The sequence below is a fragment of the Zalophus californianus genome, chromosome 6 (genome assembly GCF_009762305.2).
Source record: "Zalophus californianus isolate mZalCal1 chromosome 6, mZalCal1.pri.v2, whole genome shotgun sequence".
In the NCBI taxonomy this organism is placed as follows: domain Eukaryota; kingdom Metazoa; phylum Chordata; class Mammalia; order Carnivora; family Otariidae; genus Zalophus; species Zalophus californianus.
Genome location: NC_045600.1, coordinates 83,856,055 through 83,868,520, shown reverse-complemented (window position 1 = coordinate 83,868,520; position 12,466 = coordinate 83,856,055). Strand labels below are relative to the sequence as shown.

Below are 12,466 nucleotides of genomic sequence, written 5' to 3'. Positions count from 1 at the left end.
ACCTGTGATAAAACTGCAGAGAACCGTACCCCCCACACACAGATGTGCGCATGCAGAAACACACACTCCGAATAAAGCCCGTAGTCGAGTTCGTAGTTATAATGTCCGTTTCCTGGTTTCCACTTTGTACCCCAGTTATATAAGATTTTACCCTCAGGGAGACCTGGGGGGAGGGTACGTGGGGCTTCTCCATGCTACTTTTGCAATTTCCTGTGGATCTGTAACGATTTCAAAATTTTAAAAAAGAATGCACGTCTGCCTGGATGGAGTGGTAAACTGCAACTACCCATAACCCCTGTTCAGCCTCTCGGCCCCTCCTCACCACACCCCCACACGCACCCCCAAAATCTCTTTCTCTTTTGTGCTCCAGATGAAAGAAATAGGACAAATGTAGTTATAGTCAGGTGTTAGAGACCAAACACGCTCCCGTCCTCCCTCCGGTGCCAGTACCTACGGTTTGTAAAAAGGCCGCAGTGCTCGCCCCCAGCTCCTCTTTGCTAGTGGAATTCACAGCCTCGGGCCCAGGCGCTGCGGTAGAAGGAGAGCCACAGAGGCTCAAGGAGCGGGGCTGGGATCCCGGCTCGGCCACACATCAGCCATGGTGGCCTCTGACTCTGCTCTGGCGTCTGTACGAGGAGTGAAACCCCCTTCCCTGCCCAGCTTGTACGAGACCCTTCCTCAGAAGCACTTTGGGAATTTTAAGCTGCTCCACCGGTACAAGCTGCTCTTACTGGGGGCAGGACCCTGTACTCCCTCCCACTGCCGGGGACCCCCGCCCCATGGACCCGTAAGCCCCTCTCACTAAGCAGCCCCAGCCCAGGACTCGTAGGGGTGCAGACACTCTGACACCAGGAGACCCAAGCTCACCATTTCATTCCACCATTTGCTTTGCTTTTATCAATTCTTAATCTCAGTTCTTACTCTTGCTTTCTTACCAATTGCTTTCCTGAGCAATTTAACTTTAAAGCTTCTGTTAATCATCGTTCTGACCGAGGAGCGTGTTTCCTAGGCTCAGACACGCTGGGGCATCTAGCTCACTGTGCCCAGCCCAGCCGGGGGTGCGGCTGCCTCCGATCCCCCAACACGCTGCCCCTCACCCTCTCTCGGGGCCCCGGGCAGATCCCCCACGTGCTGTGACTGCTCGGGGTGGGTGTTGCCGCTGCCCTCACCCTTCCCCCCGTTCCCCTCCCCCTCTCAGGACACAGTGAATGACACCCACATCAGGAGCGTCAATGACTTGTCCCTGAAGCTCGAGAACCTGGACCCTGAGCAAGTCAGAACCATCCACCAGCGGCGACAGCAGCTGAATAGCAGGCCAGTCCCAGAGTGGGAGGCAGTGGGGCCAGGAGAGGGGGCTGGAGGGCCACCTCCAACTCAGCCTTACACCCTCCTTGCCAGATGGGAGAGTTTCCATGGCAACCTACTCTGGTACCAGCTGCAGCTGGAAGGGGCCCTGGAGATACATACGTTGTCCCAAGAGCTGGATGACCTGGCTGCGTGGATAGGGGAGAAGGTAAGCAGCGAAAGACCTAGCAGCCAGGGGGTGCGCTCACCCAGAGTTTCCTCGGTGTCCCGTCCTGGTTCCCCTCTCCTCTTCAGCTGGGGTACTGACGGTCGATGCTGCTAGGGATCCTTCAGGGCTAGAGAGAGGGGTCTGCCAGGGGCTCTCGGGATATCAACTCTGGGCCCCAGAAGACCCATTACAGGCTTGGAGGCTGGCCCACCTGGCTTCTAGAAACACTGTGGATCAAGAGGCCAGAGCACAGCTCCCCCTCACACTCTTCCCTCTGATGTCCCTGAGCAAGCCCAGAGCCCGCAGGAGCATTGCCCCGGAGCGCATCGGCAACTACAGAGAAACGTGGGCTACACGCTGGCGGGGGGGGGGGCAGTGAAGAAGTTGTCTGTCCCCGCCAAGAAGTCCCATGTGACACAGATGGTGCCCTGTTCTGGGCATGCAAGGGACTCTTGCCTCAGTCTCCTTACTCCTCTGTGCTCCCTGCCCGAGCCGGCCAGGCCTGGCTGGCTGTCCGTGCTCGGTTTCCCCCCAAGGGAATGAGAGACCCAGGAGACACGGTGTGTGGAGGCACCACCCAGAGATGACTGGGTCAGAAGGAAATCCATCCCCTGGTCTCTCCTGGGAATCGTCTTCCTTCACTGAAGGAGGGGGCCTGTGGTCAGCGGAGGGCACGGGGAAGGGGATCAGGTGGGGTACTTGCTTCTCACACAGAAACCCCGTGGCCGGTGACCCCTCTGCAGTGAGGGGGAAGCGGGGGTAAAGGCGAAGCCAGTAACGTTGCATTCCTTCCCAGGCCGCCCTGGTCCAGGCCCCGGACTATGGGAAGGATCTGGAGAGCGTGCAGAGGCTGATCTGGAAACACAAGGAGCTGGGGCAAGAAATGGGCCTCCTCCAGGCCCGGGTGGAGGTGTGTCCTCCTCTGTGGGATGCGGCTCGGGCACACAGGGCAGGAGGGCTTCGAGACCCCGGGAGCCGGCAGACTGCGTTCAGCAGTACACCCACCCGGAGGCTGGGGGCCTCCTGCAGCCGGGGCTCCCCTCACTGCAGCCCCTGAGCCTGGCTTTTCCCACAGTCCCTAGAGCGGGCGGTGGGCCGCGTCTGCCAGAGAAGCCCCGGGACAGCCCACAGCCTCAGCCGCAAGCAGCGGGAGGTGACGGACAGTTGGTGGCAGCTCTGGAGGGGGGCCCAGAAGCGGTATGAACCCCTGGGCCTCTTTCCTCACAGACTTAGTCTCCGTAGCTTCTCTGTCTCTCCCCTTCCCCTTAACCCTGGTCTCCCCTGAGAGCCTTTCTCTGTCCTTCAAATCACCATTGGTACTGTCCCCCTATGAATTCCCAGCCCATGGGCCCTTCTCTGGCTAAGGGGATTCGGGGATGGAGAGCAGTGGTGTGGGTGTGAGGGAAAGAGGGGCTCAGAGGCCCCGCAGCTAGCTGATGAACCTGTGGGCAGGGGGGAGTCACTGGATGCCTTACACGAAGCTCAGAAACTGCAGGCCATGCTGCGGCACTTGGTGGTCTGGGCCCGGGGGCTGCAGGCAGAGATGGAGGGCCGGAGCGCCCCGCGCAGCCCTGCTGAGGCCCGGCGCAGGCTGGAGGAGCACCGGGAGCTCAAGGTGAGGGCCGGGACCCTGCGACCTCACCTCTTCTCTGCCCTGCCCCGACCGGTGATCCCACCTTTCTCTTGGGTCCTTTCTCCCTCACCTGCCTCTGCCTTTCTCCTCTTGCATCCCACCCACTCCGCTGTGTTCCTGCCTCGTGCCTCCTCTCTCGCACGGAGGGAGCCCCAGCCTCGGGGATCTGAGGCCAGTCTTGCGACAGGCCGAGCTGGACTCCCGGACAGACAGCATCGGCCTGGCCCGAAGCACTGGGCAGCGACTGCTTGCAGCCGGCCGCCCATCTACCCCTGACCTCCGCCGGGCCCTGGCTGATTTAGACCAGGAGCTGAGCAGCCTGGAAGGGGCCTGGCAGAAGCACCAGCTCCAGCTGCAGCAGGCCTTGGAGCTCCAGGTAGGCAGCCTCCATCCTGCCCCCACCTAACCCCACCGTCCCCTGGTCAAAACCAAGCCCAGAGAGGCCGCTGTTCCATGGGCTTGCCCACCGCCCAGCGCTCAGCTCGCCCGCAGTAAGCCTGCTGACCGTGTGCTCGTTCTTTTGAGCCAGGGTCTTGGTCCCTGATTTCTCCTCGGGGCACCAACAGGGTCACTCCACCTCCAGCAACAGGACCCTCTGCTCACTTCCTCTTGCCTTTTCCTTTCTTGACAGCTGGTTCTGAGTTCTATGGAGCAGATGGAAAGTTGGCTCTGCAGCCAGGAGGCCTGCCCCGCTAGCGAGGGTCCGGAGGTAGGTGCCAACACAGGTTTTACCAAAGCAGCGACCAGTGCTACCTGAGCTCCCCAGGCCAAGGGGGGGGGCCCCCCCAGCCTCTACCACATCAGTCATCGAAGTCTTCACCCGTCCATGTTTGCAGTGTTTGTGCACCTGGGGCTCGGCCCCACAGGGAATGTCCTGGGAGCTTAGAGGGTGAGTGCAGGCCCTTTGACCCACTCTTGCCTCCTTCCCACAACTTCTCACCTCTGCCCTCCTCACTTCCCTCCACTGAGGTTTGTTCTTCCGGCCACTGTCTCAACCCCTGTGGCAGGCGAGCCTGACTCAGGGGAGACCTCAGAAGACTCGGGGGCTAGCTTGTCCTGTGCTGACAGTCTTACCGGAGTGCAGAGCGGGGGTTGTTTCTGTTAGGTGTAAAAGCTCCACCTACCCTGAAGAATCTGACACTGACCCTTATCCCCAGTACCTTCCCTGGTTAAGGATCACTGCCCTAAAGCCAAATGCAGCCTTGAGAAATCAGGGGGATGTGTTCGGGTAGAGCACTCACCATGTGGGTGAGCAGTGGGTGGCATGGCCGTCGGTGAGCAGGCAGCTTGGGATGGGAGGGGCAGCCCTGTGGACAGTAGCGGCTTCCCTGCTCCCGCCAGGACTCTTTGGCCACTGTGGAGACCCTCCTGCAGAAGCACAAGGTGCTGGAGCGGGGCCTGGAGGCTCAGGCTGAAAAGATCAGGGCGCTGGAGGCCGCGGCCCGCAGCCTGCACCGGAGTGGGCACCCTGAGGCCCAGGGTGCCCTGGGTCGGTGCCAGGCCATGCTCCTGAGGTATGTCTGGCTCTGGGCCATGGGTAGGAGGGCCAAGATCGCCAGCCTTTTCCAGGGGCTGAGGTGAATGCCAAGGCCCCAGCACTCCTGCCCAGCCTAGCATGTGGCCACCCGGGGAGATAAAAGGGAGTTTTACCAAGTAGCGTGTCCCGGGAAACTGAAGGAGGGGCGACCTCATGGAAGCACAGTGGCTAAGTGGCCTCAGCCTCCAGGGCCACGGTGTCCTGAGTTTCTGTGCTGCCCCCGCATGGTGGGACTAAGGGGAAATGCCTCACAGAGTCTCGGGTCTACGGGGCGGCGTGGGGGGTGGGGGTAACAATGCCTACCTCTTAGGGTAGTGGGGAGGGTTGAGAAGGTACCCTTGATGTCTCAGCATGGTGCCCGCCACTCGGGCAGGTTGGCACATTTCTCATGCTCGTTTAAATGAACCTGGCACAGCTTATGAGACGCCAGGCTCTGCTTTTTGTCCTCATAAAAGCCCATCTGGTTCAGCCACCTCATCCAGCTTCTCAGACTTTTAGAGCAAGGCAGATTTGGCCAAAAGCCGGATCTCAGACTGGCGGGTGTCTGTCTCTTTCCCAGAGAGCCCACTGGCATTCACAGTGCTTGTCAGTCCGCGTGCAGACACTCCAGCAGGGGTAGGGCTGGGCCGTTCACTCCTACTCCTTGCATGTGGGACGCCACCTGGCTACCGGGAGGTCTTTGATTGATGACAAATGTTGGTTTGCTGGCCTCTGTCAGCACCCTCCTCTCGTGACCCCCAATCACCTTAGGTGGTTTCTGGCAGGCCTGACTGCCCGCCGGGACAGTGCCACCCTGACCCCTCCCTTTGGGCTTCTGGCATCCTCTGCAGGGGGAGGGGTACACATTTCATCAAGCCTCGCTCCATCTCCACCCCCCCACACCCTCTGGTAGCCCCAGCAGCGGGAGACAAGAGTTTCCACTCAACACGAGTGTGGAGACTCTACGGATGCTGGCAGCGTTAGACATTTGTCCCTATTTATTTTTTAGATCACATGCCTAATTACTTTTGCTGTGCATACGGCAATGTATTTGATACATTGGTACAGAGAGAGGTACGCACATATATAAATCAGTAGACACACACACACAAATACATACACATTTGGGTGGGGACCCGTTCACAGTTCTTCCTAATAGCAGTGCGTGATCCAAACAGCGGTTTAGACACTGTACTAGTTGGCTAGGGCGGCCGCGACAAAATCCCACAGACGGGCAGCTTCAACGCCAGAGACGTGTTTCCTCTCAGCGCTGGAGGCCCGAAGTCCTCCATCCAGACGTTGGCCGGGGTGGGGGGGGTGGGGGGGTCTGTCCTGAGGCCCCTCTCCTTGGCTTGCAGACAGCCATCCTCCTCTCACTTCGCAGGGTTGTCCCTGTGTGTGTGACACCTGTGTTGTCCCTGTGTGTGTGACATCGCGGGTTAGGGGGCATCCTGAGGAGCTCATTTTAACTTAATTCTTTAAAACTCTGTCTTCAAATACAGTCACACTGTGAAGTACTGGGGATGAGAACTTAGTGAAGAGGGGGAGTAGAAGGTCTCTCCATTTCAAAGGGAACCCCAGACTCCAGGCATCCTGGTCCAGGAGAAGGGCTGTGGCCATGGCCGTGGGGAGGGCATGCGCACACAGCCCTGGAGCAGCTCCAGGTCCGGGGAGGGGACCTGAGGGCCCATGACACCCTCCTTCTGGCAGGAAAGAGGCACTGGTAGAGCGAGCCGGCACCCGTCGCCGCCAGCTGGAGGAGCTCCGGCAGCTGCAGACTTTCCTGCAGGATTCCTCTGAGGTTCCCCTTGGGTTGGGGGGTGGGTAGTGGTTGTGGTGGGGAAGGAGCTGCTCCGGGGAGAGGCCCCCCTTCCTTGGAGCAGCCCAGAGGTTTGGGGGAAGGGGAGAGCCCGAGGCAGCCGAACCTGGTCCTCCGCGTATGTGCAGGTGGCCACGTGGCTGAGGGAGAAGAAGTCGGTGGCCCTGGAAGAGGGCTGGAGGGACCCCGCTGTGCTGCAGGCCCACTTGTGGAAGCAGCAGAGTCTCCAGGCTGAGCTAGACGCAAGCGTCCACCACCAGCAAAGGCTGCAGATGGTGAGGCCCTGAGGGTCATGGGAAGGTCCTGCAGGCCAGAGAGCATGGAGAGACCCCGCAGAGCCCTGGCGAGGGCTCTGATCCAGAGTCACAGATGGCCGACATTCATCGAGTGCTTTCTGTAGACAGGCATCATGCTAAGCATCCAAGGGTAGCGAGAAACAGTAGCTTTCCTGGGGCACCCTCTCCAAAAAATAGTGCCTTTTCAAGAATCCTAAAGATCATGTTTTGACGGGATAGTTTTTAAAGCCAGCTACGAAAGACATTAGAGGATGGAGAAGGCCACAGTGAGCAGTCCTGTGGGTAAACAAGCCAAAGTGCAGCGTCTTTTAAATTTACCCTCTCCCACCTACAAAGGATGGGTCCTGGCCCCAGGCTGGCTCCGTCTAGTATAAAGCGTCCTGCTAAAAATGTTTGATGTTTTATCTCCGTTGTTCTCTCCATTCTATGGATAAGGAAAATGAGCTCTGAGAGGTTCAAGAATTTGCCCAGGGACACACAGCGAGCACGCAGGCTGGTGGGTGGGGCCAGCACAGGCCCCCTGGCACCAGCAGTCCTAAGTCCCTGTGGTGTGCCCCGTGTGGCCGTAGGAGGGGCAGAGGCTGCTGCAGGAGGGCCACCCGGCCTCAGAGAGCATCCGGGAGCAGCTGCGGGAGCTGGGAGAGCTCTGGGACGAGATGCGGGCCAAGAGCCAGAGGGAGGCAGCCGCTCTGCAAGAGGCTTGCAAGGTGGGCTCTGTGCGCAACGGAGCAGCTGGAGGGGGCGCTAGGCCTCTCCCCCCTGTGCCCACCTCCCATTCTGCCCCAGGCCCTGCATCTCCGGCGGAGTGTGGAGGAACTAGAGAGCTGGCTGGAGCCTGTGGAGGTTGAGCTGAGTGCCCCCATCGGGGACCCAGACCAGCCTGGGCTGGATGAGCTCCTGCGGGCACAGGGGGAGCTGGAGGCCGCCGTGGATGGGCAGGCCAGGCGGGCACAGTGGCTGCTGGACCAGGCCCGGGTCCTTACAGGGGAAGGCCGCTGCCTCACCCAAGACGTGGAAGACCAGGCCCAGCAGCTGCTTCGGAGGTAGAGCTGCCCCTGTGCCCACAGGAGCTGCCCCCTTCCTCCCTGCCCTCCAGCTTGTCTCCTCTGGGCTGTCCCCTACCCCCACGGTGGGGGGCACTGAGTGGGTGAGCGCTGGGTCACTGTCTGGCCCCAATACTGACGGCCATGGTCCCTGCCTGCCCTGTCTCCACCCTCCACCGTTGCAGGTTTGAGAGCCTGCAGGAGCCCCTGCAGGGGCGCAGAGCCGCCCTGGAGGCCCGGAGCCTGCTCTTGCAGTTCTTCAGGGATGTTGATGAAGAGATGGCGTGGGTGCAGGAGAAGCTGCCTCTGGCTACGGCCCAGGACTGCGGGCAGAGCCTGAGCACCGTGCGACACCTGCAGGAGAAACACCAGGTGTGGGCTCCCCCGCCCATACCCCGAACCTCAGATAGAGCACAAGCCTCAGTCAGCCAGTGGTGCTGGGAGCTCTGTGCCTCTGGGGGGGGGGGGGGGGCTTGGGGGGCACCCTGCGTTCTTCGTTGGCCATAAGGACAGAGAACTCTTCCGGGAGCAAATCCGTGGGATCCTGTAAGGCTTTCTGCATGACGCTGGGGTCCCCTGAGGAAAGTCTTCCTCCGACTCTGCAGAACCTGGAGAGCGAGCTGAGTAGCCACGAGGCTCTGACCCAGGCCGTGGTGGCTGCGGGACGCAAGCTGGTGCAGGCCGGGCACTTTGCAGCCGGCGCCGTGGCTGCCCGGGTGCAGCAGCTGGAGAGCGCCGTGGGCTGCCTGCGGGCAGAGGCCACGCAGAGGCGGCTGCAGCTGCAGCAGGCTCAGGAGGCCCAGCAGTTCCTGACGGAGGTGAGGGGCTGAGGCGGAAGGGCGGGGGCTGGGCGCGAGGAAACCCAGAGTGTAAGCAGGGCCTAGGCTCTCTGCGTCTCCTGTTCCCTCCAGTAAGTGGCCTTCTGCCCCCCCCCACCCCACCCCCGACCTCTTCCTTCTGCGTGGCACCCAGAGCACGGGCCCTTCCCTGGGTTCGCTGTTCTTTTGTTGTGTTGTTTCTTCTAAACCGGTGGTTCTCCGTCATTGCTTTCCATCAGAATGACCTGGAACCTTTAAGAAATGCGGATACTCCCATTCCATTCCAGACCAGATCAGACTCTTTAGGGGTGAGGGCCAGGCACAGGGAGCATCAAAACTCTTGGCACTTCCAGTGTACAGCCAGGGTGCAAACCACGGCTCCAAACCTCAAGGCCGTGCACTCCAAGCTGGGAGCCCTAGAGGCCATCATCCAGGGAGGACTCTCCTCTCTGCCACCCCAGCTCCTGGAGGCAGAGTCCTGGCTGGAAGAACGGGGCTGTGCCCTGGACATCAAGGATGTGGGCCAGAGTGCCGAGGCCACGCGCGCCTTTCTGCGGCGGCTGGAGGCCACCAGGAGAGACCTAGAGGCATTCAGCACGCGAATTGAGAGGCTGCAGCAGACGGCGGCCCTCCTGGAGAGCAGGCAGAACCCAGAAAGGTGGGTGGGAGCCAGGCGCACTCAGGGAGGCGCAGGGAGGGCTCTCCCTTCCGAGGCAAGTGAGGCCGCTCCGGCCTAGAGAAGAAGGGCTTCAGCAGGGTTGTCTTCCTTGCCACGGCACCAGGGCGCTGGACCGGATGCGGGCGCTGAGGGCGGCCCATTTAGGGCTGCTGCAGAGGGCGGAAGGCCGGGGGCAAGGCCTGCGGGAACAGCTGCAGTGCCACCAGTTGGAACGGGAGGCCCTGCTCCTCGAAACCTGGCTGGCCAGCAGGGTGGCCACGGCTGAGTCCCAGGACCTCGGGCGGGACCTGGAGGCCGTCAAGGTGAGTCTCTCCCGAGCCAGCCGGGGGCAGAGTGGATGGAGGCTGAGCCAGGGCAAGGGAGGTGTGTGTGCCTTTGGGCGAGAGGGAGGCAAGGGCGTGAGCTGAAGGGAAGAAGGTGGGCTCTGGGCGGATCCCCATGGTGCTAGAGCCAGAGCCGGGGGACGTCCGCTCCCGCCTCGTCCAGTACGGATGAGGGGACTATCAGATGCTGCCAGGCCCTTCGCGAGCTGCAAGAGCTGCTGGACACCACCTCCGGTGTGACCCTCCCTGGTCCTCTATCCCCACAGGTGCTAGAAGAGAAGTTTGATGCTTTCAGAGAGGAAGTTCAGAGCCTGGGGCAGGCCAAGGTGCAGGCCCTGAGGGAGCTGGCGGCCTCCCTGGAACGGACGACCCCTAGGTACTCTCCCCGGATTCAGGCGCAGAGGAGTCGCATCGAGGCCGCTTGGGAGAGGCTGGACGGGGCAATAAAAGCCCGCAGCCAGGTAAGTGCGCCCAGGCCGGGCCAGGGGCAGCCACGGGGCAGGAGCATCCATGCCTTCTGCCTGGGTCAGGGATGAGCAGGCCCACCAGGGTGAGCGTGCAAGTGTGTGAGTATAAGCATGGGTGGGTATTCGTGTGCAGACAGAGGTGGCTGCCGCTGATTCCCAGCACTAAGCAGATGGGGACTCTCGAAATCTTGCACCTCTACCCCACCCCAGCCCTCTCCACCAGTTTGCTTTCCGGCCGGCAGTTCACACCTCCAGGGAGAAACAGAAGGCAGGTCTGGCCAGCTTCCAAACCCCTCGAAACCCCCCTAAATACAGGCCTCAGGTTTGAAGATACACACCGGGTTGATCTCTCCTCAACCACACGTACTTAACTGGCTCCTTCGCTGCGCCCCCTCCCTCTTCGAACCTCCATGCCCTGCGTGGATGGGCTCCATGTTGCTCCCCGACCTGTGTTCTCAGCCGTAGCTGCTGGTTCCTATAAAAGCGGGCTGCTCCCCAAGCCCCCGACAGCCTGGGCAGCCTCCTGAGCAGGCCCTCCCCTCCTAGCCAGTCCTCCCAGAAACCAAACTCCTCCCTCACGTGGACCCATCCCCTGCTGCCTCAGAGCCTCCATTTCTGCCTTTCTCGTGATTTGTACACCAAAGGCCCTCTTGTCACAGAAGGCCCCCCCGAGGCCTTACCCCCTCACCAGTAACATCGCACACTCATTGAGCACCTGCCACATCTAGGACATTCTCTGTACCTGGTGGTCATGAATGAGTCACTGAGCCCTGTGGTCCTTGTTATTTAAAAGGAGGTGGTCCACGAGGCCATGTCTCCAGGGAGAAAGGACCCTAAGAATGAGCTCAACCCAGAGCAGGCCCTCCCCCCTCTCCCAGAGCCTGGCCACAGCCCGGGAGGTCCGTGGCTTTGAGCAGGCAGCGGCTGAGCTCCAGGGCTGGATGCAAGAGAAGTCCACCCTGATGGTGAGAGACATCTGTGACCACAGCTCGTCCTCAGTGCAGACCTTGCAGCAACAGCACAGGTGCCTGGAGGTGAGAGTGCCGCCCAGTCTCCCTGCAGCTGGGGGGTAGGGCCCCCAGAGGGGAGAAAGGAAGGCCCTCCTAGCCCGGCAGTGCTTGCCCAGGTTGCGGAACAGAGTGGAGTTGACTTGGGAAATTCTGGGAAACAGGAGCCACCCAGAGAGGACCAGGTGCTCCCAGAATGAGGGGCGTGCATCAGGTTGTGGGGCGTGAGGCCTGATCGGGTATTCTGGTGGCAGTGGGACCTGGCAGCTGTGGAGAAGGAGGTGGCCCGGGTGCGGATGGAGGCCTGCCGACTGAGCCAGCTACACCCCGTGGCCCGGGAGGGCCTGTTCCAGCAGCTGGCCAGGCTGGAGGAGGCCTGGGCCACCCTGGATGAGGAGGCCCGGGAGCGGGGCCAGCAGCTGGAGCACGCAGCCCGGGGCCAGGCCTTCCTTGGCCACTGTCGGGAACTGCTGTAGGTGGCATCCCGCCCTGGTATTGGCTCAGCTCTGCCCCCGCGGGGTGGGGAGGTGGGGTCACCGCAGCTCTTCGGGGAGCCGGACTCCCCTTCCCCCGACACACCTCATGCCCTGCCTCCTGAGGCCGCTCTCTCAGCCCTGACAGCAGCTTTGTCTCCCTACCCCCAGAGCTTGGGCTCAGGAGAAGCAAGCTCTGGTTTCTTCCGGGGAGCTGGCCGGGGACGTGGTGGGGGCCGAGCGGCTTCTGGTGCAGCACGCGGAGCTGGGGCAAGAAATCAGGGAGCACTGCCTTCGAGTGCAGGACGTGCGGCGGGAAGGGCAGCAGTTGGTAGACAGCAACCACTTCCTGTCCCCGGAGGTATGAGCACAAAGGGGATGGAGCCCAGCTTCCCAAGGCCTTGGAGCCCCTAGCAGAAAGCGAACCCCTCAGGAGAAGGCCCACAAGGAGCAGAGAGAGAAGCAGAGAAGGGAGGGGGAGGGTCTGGGCCCTGCCCGGGCCCCTCCGCTGGGCACTCCGGCCCCGCCCTGCCTCGGTGCTTCTGCTCGAGCGTCTGACGCATAGCACCCCTTCCCACCAGGTGACAGGGTGTCTGCAGGAGCTAGAAGGGCGACTGCAGGCACTCACAGAGGCCTGCGCCCTACGCCAAGAGCGCTGCGAGGAGAACTGGGGCCTGCAGAAGCTGCGGCAGGAGCTGGACCGGGCCGAGGCCTGGCTGACCTCCCGGGAGGCTCTACTGCTCGACCCCAGCTGTGGGGTGAGCCCAGGCCCCCCAACCATGAGCCAGTCGCACTGACGGGCAGCCGCGGCCAAGGGTGGGACCTGCGGTCCCTCGGCTCCCTGACCCGTTAAACCGGGTTGTGGACCGGCGGTGGGGG

General features: G+C 61.7%; 1 protein-coding gene across 1 annotated transcript in view; it reads left to right on the top strand.

The window, feature by feature from the left end:
* The window catches only part of SPTBN5 (spectrin beta, non-erythrocytic 5), a 45,299-nt gene that overhangs the window by 27,896 nt on the left and 4,937 nt on the right, over positions 1–12,466 (top strand). Inside the window, exons 39-59 of the mRNA XM_027572844.2 lie at positions 1,199–1,314; positions 1,399–1,513; positions 2,310–2,423; positions 2,589–2,710; positions 2,966–3,128; positions 3,334–3,522; positions 3,778–3,855; positions 4,488–4,660; positions 6,373–6,463; positions 6,610–6,756; positions 7,347–7,484; positions 7,564–7,820; positions 8,006–8,192; positions 8,426–8,638; positions 9,100–9,296; positions 9,421–9,619; positions 9,907–10,101; positions 10,986–11,141; positions 11,369–11,586; positions 11,759–11,948; positions 12,169–12,345. Of these exons, the coding sequence (XP_027428645.2) occupies positions 1,199–1,314; positions 1,399–1,513; positions 2,310–2,423; positions 2,589–2,710; positions 2,966–3,128; positions 3,334–3,522; positions 3,778–3,855; positions 4,488–4,660; positions 6,373–6,463; positions 6,610–6,756; positions 7,347–7,484; positions 7,564–7,820; positions 8,006–8,192; positions 8,426–8,638; positions 9,100–9,296; positions 9,421–9,619; positions 9,907–10,101; positions 10,986–11,141; positions 11,369–11,586; positions 11,759–11,948; positions 12,169–12,345 (3,435 nt within the window). The remainder of the gene's footprint in view (positions 1–1,198; positions 1,315–1,398; positions 1,514–2,309; positions 2,424–2,588; positions 2,711–2,965; positions 3,129–3,333; positions 3,523–3,777; positions 3,856–4,487; positions 4,661–6,372; positions 6,464–6,609; positions 6,757–7,346; positions 7,485–7,563; positions 7,821–8,005; positions 8,193–8,425; positions 8,639–9,099; positions 9,297–9,420; positions 9,620–9,906; positions 10,102–10,985; positions 11,142–11,368; positions 11,587–11,758; positions 11,949–12,168; positions 12,346–12,466) is intronic.